Source organism: Suncus etruscus, chromosome 5 (genome assembly GCF_024139225.1).
Source record: "Suncus etruscus isolate mSunEtr1 chromosome 5, mSunEtr1.pri.cur, whole genome shotgun sequence".
Lineage (NCBI taxonomy): Eukaryota > Metazoa > Chordata > Mammalia > Eulipotyphla > Soricidae > Suncus > Suncus etruscus.
Genome location: NC_064852.1, coordinates 52,714,488 through 52,731,626, shown reverse-complemented (window position 1 = coordinate 52,731,626; position 17,139 = coordinate 52,714,488). Strand labels below are relative to the sequence as shown.

The 17,139-nt window shown below is 32.9% G+C and overlaps 1 protein-coding gene across 1 annotated transcript in view; it reads right to left on the bottom strand.

Annotated features, from left to right (window-relative positions):
* Nucleotides 1-8,229: 8,229 nt before the first annotated feature.
* Nucleotides 8,230-17,139, bottom strand: part of KCNJ3 (potassium inwardly rectifying channel subfamily J member 3) — a 148,293-nt gene continuing 139,383 nt past the window's right edge. Inside the window, exon 4 of the mRNA XM_049773011.1 lies at nucleotides 8,230-9,338. Within this exon, the coding sequence (XP_049628968.1) occupies nucleotides 8,752-9,338 (587 nt within the window). The 3' untranslated portion in view covers nucleotides 8,230-8,751. The remainder of the gene's footprint in view (nucleotides 9,339-17,139) is intronic.

Sequence of the window (17,139 nt, the reverse complement as noted above, 5' to 3'; positions counted from 1 at the left end):
CAAACTCAATTCAAAGTGAATCAGAAATATCAATATTAGACCAATAAAACTTACTGACTATAATATAGGTAGAATGCCTCAAAAATATTTGCAATGATATGATTATATTGGAAAAGACAATAGAAACAAAAAAGACAATAGAAAAAAAAATATATATATATAGCACATAAAATAGATAGGATTTTCTTGGCAAATAAAATGCAAGCTAAAACCAAAGCACCCTCTGAATGTGAGAAAGTGTTTACACCTAACACATCATAAAAGGGTTGATACACAAGACATATAAAACATTTATAATAATTAGTAACAAAAGTCCAAAACCATATCAGAATATGGAGAGGAAATGAATAGACGTTTCTCCAATGAAGGATGATCAGTAGTCCCATAAAATGTCTTTATTACTTACAATCAGGGAATGCCAAGTTATTTGGCAATGAGATATCATCTCATAATAGTGAGAATGGCATATATCAAAAAGACTAGAAAGATACTGTATTGGTGGAAAAATAACATTCCAGTGCTTATGGGAATATTGCTTGGTTCAAATTGAGAAAGACATTATAAAAAAAGTAGGTATTTCTCAAAAAGTAGAGTTTCCATACAACTAGCAAATTAATTTCTTGGAATTTACCTCAATATACAACTTTTTTCATTCAAAAGAACACATGTATATCTTTGTTAATTGCAGTATTCAGTCAATAGCCAGGGTATGGAATCATCCCAGACATTTAATAACAAATAATAGTATAATGAAGGTATAGTATATATAAACAGTGGTATATACATAACAAGTGTGGTATATATAAAACAGTGATTTACTACCGCTTGAAAGGAATTAGAGGTAGGAAAATCTTTGGCTCTAGATTTTGAAAATAAAAGGCCAGGGAGGGATATGGAAAGGGTAAGTAAGAAGAGGAAGGAGTCAAGAGTCTTGGACAAATTGATGATGTAGAAACATGGTATATGAGGCCGGTGTTGTGGTGCAAGAGGTAAGGTGTCTGCCTTGCCCGCGCTAGCCTAGGCCGGACCGCGGTTCTATCTCCCGGAGTCCCAGATAGTCCCCCAAGCCAGGAGCGATTTCTGAGTGCATAGCCAGGAGTAACTCCTGAGAGTCACCAGGTGTGGCCCAAAAAACCAAAAACCCCCCAAAAAAAAGAAACATGGTATATGTATATAGCTAAACCCAAAGTCAACACTACTGTAAGCCTGGGGACTAAACTACAATATTTAAAATTTAAACAAATATGCCTGTGAAGGAGATGGGCTGGGGCAGCGGAAGGTGGAAGAGAACCTGAAGACACTGATGGTGGAATTGGTGTTGGAATGGAATGGATGGACAGCCTTATGGATGTCTTTGGTACGAAGGTACAAAGCAAGGCAGGGCTCTGGACTGTCAGGACCTTCCCATGGAGCCCGAGTTGTGGGTGGTTGGCAAGAACTTGGGACTCATGATGTCATGATGGACCGGGCCCTCCAACCTGCAAAATAAAAAATGTAAGTTAAAAAAAAAAGTAGGGTCTGTGTAGATAGTAGAATGGGCAGGGTGCTTGCCTTACATGTGACAGATCTGCATCTCTGGTTTGGCTCCCAAATAGCAGCAGCAACAGCAAAACACATAGTAATAAACTATTCCATCAGAAACTAATTTGACACTAGAACAAAATATAATTTGGATAAATTAAAAATATATTATTAGTAAAAATTATAGATGCAGTTGACCAGTTTTATCCCTGGCACTCCATATGATTTCTCAAGCATATCCAAGTGATCTCTGAGTGCAGAGCTCAGAGCACTGTTATTTGTATTATCCTTCACCACAATTTTATTTATTTATTGGCCACAGCTGGTTGTTGTTAGGTCTTACTTTTGCCTCTGTGCTCAGGAATCCCTCCTGTCTGAGCTTGGGACCATATTCAGTGCCAGGGATAGAAGTGAGACCCAGCATATGTGAAGCAAATGCCCTACTTATTGTTCTATCTCTCTAGACCCATTTTGCTACCACTTTTAAAGTTATTATATTTATTTTGTTTTTGTTTTGGGGGCCACATCCGGAGGCGTTCAGGGGTTAATTCTAGCTCTGTGCTCAGAAATCGCTCCTTGCAGGTATCGGGGAACCATATGGGATGCCGGGATTTCAACCAACATTGGTCTTGGGTTGGTCGCTTACAAGACAAACGCCCTACCTCTGTGCTATCTCTCTGGCCCCTAAAATAATTATCTTTAACACAAAAACATCAAATACTTGGAGGACGAGAAAGAAGTACAGAATCTTGCTCTAATAATTCCCACCACATGATCCTCCTCCATTGCTGGGTGTGGTCTTCTAACCCCCAAACAGTGCAACCGTGCAGGGATGACTCTATAAATTCTTCTGTACTACTGGGCCCAATAACAAACTATACTTTATTTTGCACTGATCTGTCTTGGCATGAATTGTTGGGAGGAGATCTCAGACCTCCTGAACACCACTTGGGGACCTCAAAAACAAACAAATGTTATGTAAGGTTATCTGTGAAGCATGTGAAGCTGTCCAATGTCTAATATATATACATATATATATATGCACATTACTTCCTTTACTCATGTTTTTTATCATTAATGTCATTTTTTCAAATGTAAAAACACAATTCCAATCTCTTTTACTACAAAAATTTTTAAGTTCTTTCTACTTTTTAAAATTTAAACCTAATACCACATAAGATATGAGTATGAATATTTACTTATAACTTTGTGTTATAACACCCGATGATGCTCAGGGGTTACTCCTGGATATGCGCTCAAAAATTGCTCCTGGCTTGGGGTACCATATGGGACTCTGGGGGATCTAACCGTGGTTCGTTCTCAGTCAGCTGCATGCAAGAGCAAACGTCACACAACTGTGCCACTGCATTGGCCCCAGATTTGAAGCTTATAATATGCTGAGTTTCTGCACACTTCAACTAATCAGCTAAGTTCAAGCTAGAAACAACTACTAACAAAGTTCATTTTATTGATCATAAAAAGGGCCTGATCAAAACATGCCTGATAAGAAAAAGGCATGATTAACAATATGGAAATAGGGCATGGGAAGATAAATAAGATAAAATATATAAGTAGTGCCCATGAAATAGAAGATTCATGGGGCCAGAGAGATAGCATGGAAGTAAGGCGTTTGCCTTTCATGCAGGAGGTCATCGGTTCGAATCCCAGCATCCCACATGGTCCCCCGTGCCTGCCAGGAACAATTTCTGAGCCTGGAGCCAGGAATAACCCCTGAGCACTGCCGGGTGTGGCCCAAAAACCACACACACACACACACACACACACACACAAATAGAAGATTCATATATATATATATTTGATTTTTGGGTCACACCCTGCAGTGCTCAGGGGTTACTCCTGGCTCTACGCTCAGAAATCGCTCCTGGCAGACTCTGGGGACCATATGGGATGCTGGGATTCGAACCACCGACCTCCTGCATGAAAGGCAAATGCCTTACCTCCATGTTATCTCTCCGGCCCCTCATAATTATTTTTAATTCAAATTCTTGACATAAATATCGGTCATTTGATTTGTGCTTATTTCTAGTATAACATTAATCTCAGAGGTAAAAACACTCTCTTCAAGATAAAATATAGTGCATACTAATAATAATTTTTCCTCCATCACAATAATTAACTTATCCACTAATAAAAAGCTTATAATTAGTGTTTATATTATTATTATTAAAGTTAATTAAAATTTCCTTTGAGAATCAGTTTCTTCAAGTTTACACAGGACTATCTCTACCTTGTAGAAGTTGTTGGGGAAATGAAATGCAAGGTCTGGAGAGATAATACAGTAGATAAGGCTTTTGCTGTGCTGACCTGGTTTGAATCTCCATATGTTCTTCTGAATCATCTTCTGGATCATCATATGTTCTTCTGAACACTGCAGAGATCTCACTGAGCACTGACCAAGAATAAGTCCTGACTGTTAGATGTAGACCCCCCAAAACCAAGCAAATAGATTGACATACAGAATTGAGAAATAAATGAGCAGATATTAGAAAGGCAAGTGGTTCTCTATTGAGTCAACTCTCCAGTCATAGATTCAATTCTTTATAAGCCATAAGGAATTAATGGGTTTTATTATTTGTATTGCATAGAGCAGTCTTTAACAAAGTGGGTAGAACTACCCCACAGAGGTGCTAGATATATGGTGGTGGGGTGAGCAGATTCAGGTGAGTGACACTTTTTTTTCACTTAAAGAAGGTAGATTTCAGAGGTGCTGTTGAAAGATTTTTTTCTTTCAGAAAAGTATGCAAAATTAAGTTTGGAAACCTGTTTTATATCATTCATTGCTCATACTTAACTCAAATGTCCTAAAATAGTCATGATTTCAAGGAAACCTACTAGGAATTAACAACTGACATTACTAAAAAATGCTACTAAGTGATGAGGGTCATCCTTTTCAAACCCCATAAGGCTGGAAATTGTAGGAACTTGGATATTTAAATTAATTCTGTAAGATGTCAGGGATTCAGGCTTGAGATATTTCACAGAAATTAACTGATTCAAATCTAGAAACACACTATTTTTATAAAACACATGGATGTACATGGATTCTATTATGCTGAGTGAAATAAGGCAGAGGGAGATAGATACAGAATAGTCTCACTCATCTATGGGTTTTAAGAAAAATAAAAGACATTTTTTGCAATAATTCTCAGAGACAAAAGAGAGGAGGGCTGGAAGGTCCAGCTCACTACATGAAGCTCACCACAAAGAGTGATGAGTGCTGTTAGAGAAATAACTACATTGAGAACAATCCTAACAATGTGAATGAATGAGGGAAGTAGAAAGCTTGTCTAGAGTACAGGAAAGAGTGGGGTGGGGAGGAGGGAGATTTGGGACATTGGTGACGAGAATGTTGCATTGGTGAAGGAGGGTGTTCTTTACATGACTGAAACCCAACTACAATCGTATTTGTAATCATGGTGTTTAAATAAAGATATTAATTTAAAAAAATCACTAACAGGTAAAGTAACAAAACCTTTTTTTTAAAATTGTGATTTATATATAAATTTGTTGTTTAAAAATAAGAAAAATTATATATTTGCTTTACTTTTCTTTTTTTTGAAAAAGAGAAAATCATAATGTATTCACCATGAAATACAAAACTCAGTAATAAAAGTTCAAGTTGTATATTAATGAAACTCCTCACAAATAAGAAGCGAGTTAAAATAAGAGTAACACTTATGGAATGATTGTAATAAATTAAGTCATTTTTTCAAGAGGGAAAAGCCCAATAAGAAATATACTCAACCTAGAAATGTGAATTATTAACTAAACTAAAATTAAAAAAAGAAACATATTAAAATGCAGCAAAATTAAATTAAGTTAATAAAGTTTTAAAAATTGAAGTATCAAGAATTAATTACACAAGCTTATATCTTTTAAATCTATGATATAATTTGTTGGATACTAGCTTGACTATGTATAATGAAATACAAGAATAAATTCTGAAGTGGAGCTTAAAAATCTGATGTATGAACAAGCTAAAAATCTCTTCTTAGTATGAAATGACAGGAATATTTAATAATTGTAGAAATATAATTCAAGTATAAGGCACTCTTATCATAACTTTTTTTCCTTCAATAAGAGTAATTCATTTGGTTTCATCCCATGTCTACCAAGAGAATCTTGAGAATGAGCAATTAAGTAGTTTTCATGATTATATTCATACAAAAATTAATATAAAATGGCTTATAATTTTTCAGAAACAATAAAATATCCTTATTTGTAATTATATATATTTAATAAAAGTAGTCACATATTGCTGAGAGTATAAATATAAAAAGTAAAAATAAGAATTATTAAATATTTTTCATCATTTCAAAAGAATAATTTTTTGTCTTATCAAAAACTTTATGATAAAATTCCTACAAAAAGGGACTAGTGTCCAGTTAAACAGGATAACTTTACATTTTGCTTTCCAAAAGTCATGGTCGAGGGCAGAAATGAACTTGGCTTAGGTTAACTTCTGCTATCTTTGTTTAGAGCTCCTAAAACTTTCTGAAATGGGTAGATATAAATCTTTAATTTTAAGTCAATCAATAAAATGTTCAATTTTTCACTGTTGAGGCAACATATACATTAAATAATTGCTACATGTGTCACTTCGATAAGAGGTTTTTAGGATGAAACATGAAACAAATAATTTTTCTAGTAATGATCAATGTAAAATGAATCAGCAAGAAGAAGAAAAGAAAATTCTTTATTTTTATCCAAATATGCCAGATTTCATTTAATTAGTGTCAACAAAAACATACAATCACCAAATATCATCCAAACTAGGACATACCAAGAGTTAGTCAGTGCTATTAATAATTACACAGGTACAACAGGTATAAACAGAAACTTTCTAGATAAACTGGTACTTATAAGTAACTTATCAATAAACTTTAAACTGCAATTACATGCAGAGATTATATTTTTCCCATTCATATGTGGGAAAGATAAAGGAATAGTTTTAATTAAATAGAATTAATTTTGGAAACATAACTCTTTGTTGTCAATTTAGAGCTGCTTCAATTTCACTATCTTCATTAGTCATTACTTAAAACATTTTATTATCTTACTCTCTTTTCCACTTTGCTCTAGTTTATCTGAAAAGATTACATTTGTTTTTGTCTTTCTTCACAGTGCACTATCCTCAATCTTGTACTAATAATAAGATTCAAATGATCACTGGCTTCTTCTGACTTAGTCATATAAAAATCCCAAGGTGATAAAATGCCTAGGACATAGATACATGCAAAAATTTTCTTGAATGAACAAGCATGTTCAGAGACGAGAATTTATCTCATATCATCCAGATTAAGTTATGGCTCTATTTCTAAGTAGTTGACCTTAAAGGCCTATGAGGGTTCTTCCTCTGCTGTAATTATATGGTGCCCCTGAGACCCCTTCTCACCTTGCTACTGTTATTTTATCTCTTATATCTAGCAAATATGAAAGTTTGAAGTTCAAGGGGTAAGATAACCAGCTCACCTCACAGTGGATGGGTTTTCAAAATTGATCAATATGTCAATAACAATTCCCTGGTATACGTTTGCACCTAAATTTTTTTGATAGAGAGGTAGCCAGAAGGTATTACTGTAGTCAATGTTAGAATTGTTGGTATAATAACCTTCTAATAATAAAATCATCACAAGATTGTTGAAAAAGGAAATGGGAGTCTAAATAAGTCATTAAAGTTTTACATATTAATGAAAATAAATAGGTAAAATTTTCACAAACGTAGACTGAAATGTCAAAAGAATAGGAAAATTCATAATGATCATAGAAATTACTGTATTCCTGAATTTTATTTTGCAGGTATTTTCCTAAGAAGTTGTGTAATTCCTACTATAACTCATAAATATATGACCTTGGAATTAGAAAAAAGTGACACTGTTAAAATTATTTTGAGAGGACAAGGAGCCAAGATTTTATAAAATCAGTGTTTACCAGAACAAAATAAAACAAAAAAGTTGGCTAAAATATCTTTACCTAACTAGAAAGTTTCTCAGGCATTCTCCCCAAAACGAATGACAGGCATTGGGTAAAATAGGTTCTCAGATGAGAAAAAAAAAAAGCTGTCATGTTACAACAAATGCCATCAACAAAAGATATTTTTTAAAAGGAGACTTCAACTAGACATACACGTTTTAAGAAGTAATAGTTATTTCCTGTTTCATTGTATTGTTGCATTTTCTCATAAACTATTAGTTTTGAAATGACGCAAATTCCAGAACAAGAATGAAAACGTTACTAATGGACTCAACTTAGAATAGGCAATATTTTTTAAGTATCCATATAGATTCTGGTATATTTAATATAACTTGGCTACTGATGATTACAATCACTGCACATTTGTTCAGAGCTCATCTTTGTATTAGATCATATATAAAATATATTTCTATTTTTATTAGCCCAGAGAGACCAATTCTCAAATTAATCAATATTTATTTTTCTTAGTGATAACAATATTTAAAAGTCATAGAAATTTTCAGCATATTGGTATGATCTAAAATTTACAACTATGTAGTGGTTATTATGTTTTTTGCAGGGCATAAATAGCACAATGATATGATACTCTCATATAAAGTACATTTGAAAACCTCCTTAAACAGCAGAAAACATTAAATCTGATTTATAAATGACAAATAATTTAAGGCTAAAATATTTGGTATTAATAATTAATGCCAGAAGCCTCTTAGTCTAATAAACATGCACAAAACTACAACTTTAAACAAAACACCACAATTTTATCAGATATATATGTAAGTGTGTATGTGTCTCAATATATATACATATAGCTGTTTTTATGTATATATACATAAATATATAATTTTATCACCCTGAAAGCTATCCACTCATGTTTGGCTTAATACATATGTTAGAAATGTAATGGAGAATACCACTCCTTTAAATATATATATTTTTTCAGAATTTACAATATAAATATATCATATATAAATCATGCCATAAAACTAAATGCAAAATATGAACATTATTGCATGCTTGATGTGATAATACATGCCCATTAATAAGAACTGTAGAATGTCCTCCCTTCACAACTTTTGCTTTCTGAATATAGCAGTATTTGGAAGAAAATTCTCAAATACGCACGTATGACTGGTAGTAAAATGTACCTCTGAGATTCCTTACAGAAGATCACTTCAATAGCTAGATATTAGTCTATGACTAAATCAAACAGTAAATAATGCCTAAGGGATTGTTCTGTTATGTGAATCGATCAGAGTTCATTTTTCTTAATTTTGCTGGAAGATTTCCTTCCATCCTGGCTGCTCCTCCAGCCATTTTTTGAAGCTTTGGTGGCAAATCAGCCACTGACTGACTCATAGGGTCAGATAACATTTTGGAGGTTTTCGAAACCAGTTTTTCCTCTGAGTTGCCAGGAACTGAACTTATTCGTTGAAGTTTCATGGGCAAATCTCCCAAGCTATAGGCTTTTTCTGAAGTTGTTGAACTCATCCTCAAGAGTTTCTTTGGAAAGTCTTCTCTTCCAGTAATTTTCTGCAGCTTAGATGGAAGTTTTGTACTGATGTCATCTAATCCATCTAAGCATTCTACAGAATTATGTCTTTCTTTGCTGTTAGTTATGGCTGGTGCTATTAAAGGGGATGACATAAGAAGCATTTCCTCCTGTTCCTTTACACTATAAGGTGGGGTAGGTACTTCGAATGTTGCATGGAACTGGGAATAGTCAACTTTAAAGAATCCTTCTTCTAAGGAAATTACAGGAAAAAAACGATGACCCCAAAGAACTTCATCTTCAGTATATGATGTTCGAGCTTGACAAGTCATCCCTATAAGACATAAAATTATTGATGAATTATGCATGTAGAATAATTATGCATGTGGAATACATGTAAAACAATTATAAACAAAATTTTCATTTTTATTTAAGTCTAGACTATTTCCATGCCAGGCTGAACAATAGAATATGTTAAAATTTATGTTAATGTCAATCAATAGTTAAATACATATATAGATTATCCTTCAGTTGAAAATAGTGCTGTTAAACTACAGCGAAGTGAAATTAGTTACTTCCTATCTAAAAATCAAAATAAAAACGACAGAATAGTTTCAAAGCATAAGTCTCTAGATAGATATGTAGAAAAATAAGACAATTGTCAGCATTTAAGAAAGAATATGATATATAAAATAAACTTAACCTAAGTCCAAATCTTATCATTATACATCTTAATAAAGATACTGACTTGAATATATTGTCTCAAAGTATTATAAGAGCAAGAAACTAAACACCTTGTACAAAAATAAAAAATGTTTTATAATGCTCTTAAATAATAAGCTCTTATTAAATAAAAACAAAAATAAATATATCAAGCATTTCTAAATGATAAAAAGAAAGAATTTCTATTTTCATATTTTGGACATGGAAACATTCTGATATAACCAATTTTTTGAACCTTTAAAGGATAGACTAGAACCTTAAGGATAGAATGAACATTTAGCCCAAGTTTTAGAAGTTAATATATTAAATTAGTATATGAACCATGCAATATTTCAAGTTGTATTTTTATCTATAGGATACTTAATATTATATTAAAACTTCCTATAAGTATATTGTTTTGCTTAGATATAATTTAGTTCATGATACTGTTATGCTCAATTGTATTATCAAAAATCATATATTTAAACTGTTATTTTCACATCAATTTTGAAATATACTATGAATACTGAAAGTGCAAGAATAAATTAAAGTTATACACCAAAAGCCACAATTTTCTTTTTGCTTAATAATTCACAACTTTCTCCCTACCCTAGGCTTTAGCCTAGGACTTGTACAAAAATCAAGATATCTAATTCCATAGGTTTGACTTTGACAACTGTGACTGAGCAGAACTTCTGGAACCATAATGAAGATCTATCCTAGGCTTTGGTCTAAGATCTGAGCAAAAACCAAGACCACTTATTACAGATGACTGATTACAACAACAATGATTGAACAGAACTTCTGGAACCATAAAGAAAGACTCTACCCTAGACTTTGTCCTATGACCTGTGCAAATACCAAGATCTCTAGCTACAGAGGCCTAAGTTTATTATCCACAACTGAGTGGAAAGTTTCCTGGCACCATAAAAAGATCTTGGGGTGTGGTAATAAGTCTGTAAGGAGTCAGTAGTTGTTCTCATGGCAGTATGCTTCAAGGGCAGAGAAACCCTGAATCTCTTAGGCCAAGGGAATTATCTTTCTTATTTATTTCCTCAATACTTACTATGCTTATGCAAAAAATAAATAAAAAAAAGGGGAGCACAAAAAACTTGCCACATCAGCACTCCTTCCTTTGTTTTTTTTTCCCTTTTCTCTTCTTTTTTTTCTTTCTTTTCTTTCTTTTTCACTCTTATGGTTATTGTTTGGTGGTTTATTTTTTGCTGGGTGCTTTCTCTCTCTCTTTTTTTTTGGTAGTTACTGTCTTTTTTGTTGTTGTAGTTTTTACTGTTGTTTGTTGTTTTTTTTTTTTTTTGGTTATATATATATATATATATTTTGTCTTCTTTCAGCAGAACCACACAACTTAAATCATCTTGTTCTGCCTCATGAATCGAGGGGGAAAATAAAAAAAAAATGAATGGTACCAGGACCAAACAGCCATATAAACATTGAGTGGAAATAAAAAATGATCAGACTTAAACACCAAACCCAAAGTTAACAACAACAGAATCGATACCCTATCTACTACAAGCTATACACAGCAGGGAATAGTCACACTAGCACTCAGAGACAAAAGAGAGAGAAATGGGACACATGTTGGGAAAGGGGTGGTGGGAGGACAATGCTGGTGGTGGGAATGACAGTGATTCATTGTCACTATGTACCTTAAATATTACTGTGAAAGATCTGTTATTCACTTTTGGTCACAATAAAAATTAGTAAAAAAAAATAAAGTAGGAAATAAGAAATATTAGGACAGGATGCACAGATTATAACAATATATCCCTCCCAGCATGGATCTGATAGAATAAGGGAAGGCCTGTCAGAAAAAAAAATCATTACTTTCCTATGCTTTTACTATTAGAATTCTAACAGAAGGTATTAAAATATTAAATTATAAATTACAAAAATACATTTTTCAATAATTCATATGATGATATATTAATATTATTATATATTGATAAATATAAACTTTCAGATAATGATATTTTTTACTCTTTCATTTCTATTCTCCATCTGGAACTTCTATTGTGTGTAAGTCTAGAATAGTTTAGATAAATTTAGTTAAGTGATAATAGCTTAGTTAAGTAATAATAGATAATAAGCTTAGTTAAGTGATAATTTAAAAAAACTTGTTTCATCGAAAATTAATGTTGAATAGATTTATGTGGCATGAGGACAAAATATAAACTTAGTGTTTATATTTTGCAATATAACTTTGCAATGTTATTTTGAAGTTTATTTATTTATTTATATATTTATTTATTGTTTTGGGGCCACACCCAATGATATGTAGGAAAATAAAGTAGGATCTGCTATGCTTATATGAAATCAAATAAACTTCAACAAAAGTGAACACTATATAATGATCAAAAGGAACAACTCCCAGGTAGATATAACAGTCATCAATACGTAGGTGCACATTTTGGAGGAATCTGAATTGTGGTGGGAAAATAATTCAGGGATTAGATGCCCCATCTATCACTGGGTGTAGTTCAGAATCCTCTAAGCAGTGCAAGGAACACCCTGCTGGTTCTTGCATTTTAGGGACAGAACAGAAAAACATCATTGTGCCAGATCATTGACCAGTCAGCTTGATTGGCCAAGTATTTCTGGGAGACTTGGAGTAATTCCTTAAGCATTGCTAGGAGCGCCTAAATAAATACATAAAAAAATAAAACAAATCAAAGGTATATTCCTGGTATTTATTTAACAGAACAGTGAAGAATACCAATGTCTATGCAGAGATAAGCAAAAGAAAAGTGAGTTGAAAAAATAGGGGAAACACAATCTTATACAACTTTAGATAAAAACCAATTTATTATAAATTATATATATATTATATATTTATTGTAAAATGGCACCTGCAATGAAAACAGGTCTTTCAAATATTTCAAATCATTAACATAAAATATACCTATAAGTATTGTCTCTAAAATACTGGTAGATAAATTTGGCTATAAAGTAAGATGGAGTTTTATGCAACTATATAAAACTAGCTTTATTTCAATCCATAATAAGAAAACACTTGTGAGAGGCAACATTCTTATGTTATTAAATATATATATGAATTTTGCTTCTAGCTGCACTACCTAATAGCTTATGAAAATTACCCAAAGCTCTATGTGCCACAATTGCAGTTTTGCAAAGGAAAGATAATCCTTATTAAGCAGTTTTTAATTTGAAATAAATAATGTGTTTAGTATTTAGGCAGTGCCTGAATTGTGGTTGTTGCTTTTTTTTTATTTTGTAGTGACCATTGTATTTCTGCTGTCCTTGGACAATAGTGCTAGTACATTTATGAGTGGAAATGTCAGTTAATTTATCTGATATTAGTAATATATAGAAAATGTAAATAGATGTTAGGTAGAAAAGTGTTTTTACTGATAAACACTCTAATTGTTTTGAAATATAGAAAATATATATTATCAATATTTTCAAATTTAATTTAATTTAATTTTTTATTTATTTATTTTTTATTTTGGGGCCACACCTGGTGACACTCAGGGGTTACTCCTGGCTATGTGCTCAGAAATCACTCCTGGCTTGGGGGACCATATAGGGTAGGACGTCGGGGGATCAAACTGCGGTTTGTCCTAGGTCAGTTGTGTGCAAGGCAAACACCCTACCGCTGTGCCATCACTCTGGCCCCAATATTTCCAATAGCATCAGCTAGATATCTCTAATATCATGGAATTAACCAGATGTGGAAGATTGGGTTGTATTATAAAAGATCTACAGCAATCTGGATGACTATATTTCGTGCTTATACTTTGTTAACTATATGAAAAACATTTGTCATTTTTTAAACTTTAATTTCTTTTTCTATTAATCCTTTTTGGAGGGGTTGGGCAAACTCAGCTGTAATCAGGATGTTCCTGGCTCTGCACTCCAGGACCTTTCCTGGCAGGGCTAAAGGGACCATATGGGGTCTGGGATTGAATCTGGATCTGTTGCAGGAAAGGCAAGTGCCCTACCTGCTTTACTATTTCTCAGAGCCTATGATTTCTTTTATAATTTATAGAAATAGGAACACACATAACATATGGTACCTCTTCAATGCATCCATTTTAAAATCTATTTTGTGGGCCAGAGTGATAACACAGTGGGAATGGCAGTGGGTATGGCATTTGCTTGCATGCAGCTCACCCTGGTTCAAACCCCTGAACCTCCCAGGAATTTCTGAGTACAGAGCCAGGAGTAAGCCCTGAGTGCTGCTGGGTGTGGCCCCCAAATAAAACAAACAAACAAACAAACAAAAAACCAAAAATAAAATCTAGTTTTGCTTTCTAACCGTATGAATGCAAAATCAAAACATAAAGAATGATATGGAAACTAATATTGGATAACAACAACATGTCTATGATGATTAATCTATAGATTAAACAAAGTGCTAAAATTAGATGCAACTGCAGGAATAATTATTTTGCATAATTCTATTTAAAAAACCCATATTTTGAATGAGATAGTTAAAATAACTATAATTTTGTTTTCTAAGAACATTCATTCTCTATTCAAAAAAGCATTATAGTATGACAGCTCTTACTGTCAAAATAAATGTAGATAAATAACATCATTTTAAGGATACTATATGATTGAACCCCTTAACTGGCAATGCAACTGTTTGCATGTTTTAACCAGATTCCAGACTTGAACAAATGTGATGAAAATCAACAGAAGCTCATCTCTGTGGAAACTAGTAAAGCAACAGATGCTGCTACTGGAAATAGCTGGTACTTTTGAATCCTCAGATGAGGAACATTTGAGAAAAGAAAAGATTTATTCTGTGCATTGATTCATGGATTAAAAGGCTATATGCTAATGCTTAGTTTAGTCCAGCATAATCGTGTCAATGTAAAATGATGAACACAGCCTCTTTTTTCTTTATATTCTCTTTCCTGATTCTGGTTTACAGCATAAAATGATGAACACAGCCTCTTTTTTCTTTATATTCTCTTTCCTGATTCTGGTTTACAGCATACTAGGACATTCATCTGTTTATCCTAATTGAGTTTTCAAATAAGATAATTGAAAGAGTTTTATATGAAAATAACAAAGTGAATTATTATTTGACAAGTCTTAATTAAATTTTTATTATACCTATAATGCAGTTGATTCTCCTGGGCATAGATAGTATTTCTATTGCTTACATGAAGTGGGTATGATACGGTTAAGTACAATATATCCTCAGGCCAAATGGATAATTTGAATGCTATGACACAGAAAACAGCAAATGATCAAAGCCCTAGCAGAAGATTTATCTAAACCTATCTAACACAGAAGTTTCTTTAAGAAGATTTTAATTTTAATTGTAACTGTATTTTACAATTCATTTGCTACACAAAAGGAGAAAGAGAAAAAAATCTTTCATTTGGGTAATGAAATAATATCTTAATAATACTTAGAGCAGGGGTCTCAAACTCGCGGCCTGCGGGCCTTTTGCAGCCCTCCATACAACATTTTGTGGCCCGCGGCTGGACTTCAAATATCTCAGTATTCACGATTATTCGTCTACCAAATAATCACAATAAAAAATGCATTAGTAAGAAAAAATTGCATTAAACATTCGCATACTCCGAGCAGTTCCGTTTGGGGTATGCAAATGTTTAATGCGATTTTTTGTGATTTTTTTTTTACTAATGTGATTTTTATTGCGAATATTCGGTAAGCGAATCCCTTATGGAGCCCTGCCTAACCTCGACTTTTCCTCCTGCGGTCCCCAGGTAAATTGAGTTTGAGACCCCTGACTTAGAGTAATGTCCTTAGAGGGTTTTACTATATGCCAACCATCAGTATTTTTACACGCTGTCCCAAATCCTTTCTTCTCATTAATGGATGGGACATTATGCCTGTTTTCATTTTCTATGAGTGGAAACTAAGTCACAGAAAGTTTGTTTACAAGAGAATGAGATTATAAAGATAAGTGTGAGAAGTTGAAACTTGAACTCAGGTAATCTTTGAGAAGTCATATTCTTAACCCCCAATTTTATCAGAAAGTATATCAGAAAGAAGGAACAAGAACTAAGCATAATGCCCCTCATTCATTGTCACTATATACCATAAATGATACAGTGAAAGATTTGTTATGCACTTTGGTCACAATAAAACTTTTTAAAAAATGTAAAAAAAAAAAAAGAACTAAGCACATAATTCATTCTGATTTTTAGTAAATTCTAAGCCAGCACCTTTAACTATCTTATAATTATCTTAGTGGCAGAATATTCAAATTTATTAAAGGAAGGGGGAGTCAACTTCAGGAATTTGAATAGAAGCATGACTTTTAATGGAAGCACAATAAATTGACATTTAGATCATAAAATGGAAATAGATTTACCATCCAACCAAAATATTACACTTCTCGGTATCTACCTCGCAAAAACAAAATAATTTCAGAAGATATATGCATGCCACCTATGTACATTCAGTTCGTAGTGCAATGCCAGGATATGGAAGCAATCCAAATATTGTTTCCAACAATGAATGGAAGAATATAGAAATTTTAGTAAATAAAAACACTGGGCTACAATGCAGTCATAAGAAAAAAGTTAATTTATGCAGTTTTTGTTAACTTGGATGGAACTAAAGGATATCAGGCTGAGTGAAACTATCAAGAGGCAGAAGGATAAATATATAATTGTCCCATTTATCTGTGTAACATAAAAAAAGCAATCAAGGGTATGAGCAATATCAACTTAAAATGAATCTTGGAGACTGGAGAGTGCCAGGTGCAGTGGGGAGGGTTGTAAAACAAATAAGATGACTAGAATTAAGATGAGAATATAGGTGAAGGGTCTGAAACACATGTGTGGCAGCTAAGGGAGGTCAGATTGTGGTTCAAATCAGAAGTGCCCATCAGCAATATGGGAGCTATATGAGGTGTCTGGGGAGATATTGGATAAGGGAGACACGAAGACAGAGGTGGAGGGTCATGTGCACTTTGGTGGCAGTTGATTGCAGTAATTTTTTACATCAGATCACAAAATTAAATATTGAATGCTACTAGCTAAAAAACAAAGTTAACATTAAAGCAACCTTGCTGTAGTTCGAAAACAAAAATATCACTATGTAATATATGCATGTATAGTCATACATATATTTCAATTTATTGATAAAATCATTAATGATTTATAATAATGTGGGATTAATATTTTGTTATCTTACTTAAGAAATAAGCTATGATCACTTAGTTGTCTGATCCAAAGACAGTATATAGAATAACAATAGATGGTTTTCTCACACCTAAAGTAAGCAGGTCATATAAGTCCTAGAGTTCATCTGTATGGAAGATATAATATGAACTTTAATGCCTGACTCATAGAAACCTTTTCTCTCTCAGTCATGAATGTGTTGGTTTGGAAAAAAAAATCCTCTGAAAACTAAGTATCCATTTCATTATGTGTAAATTGAGACCATTTTATTGATCTTATAAG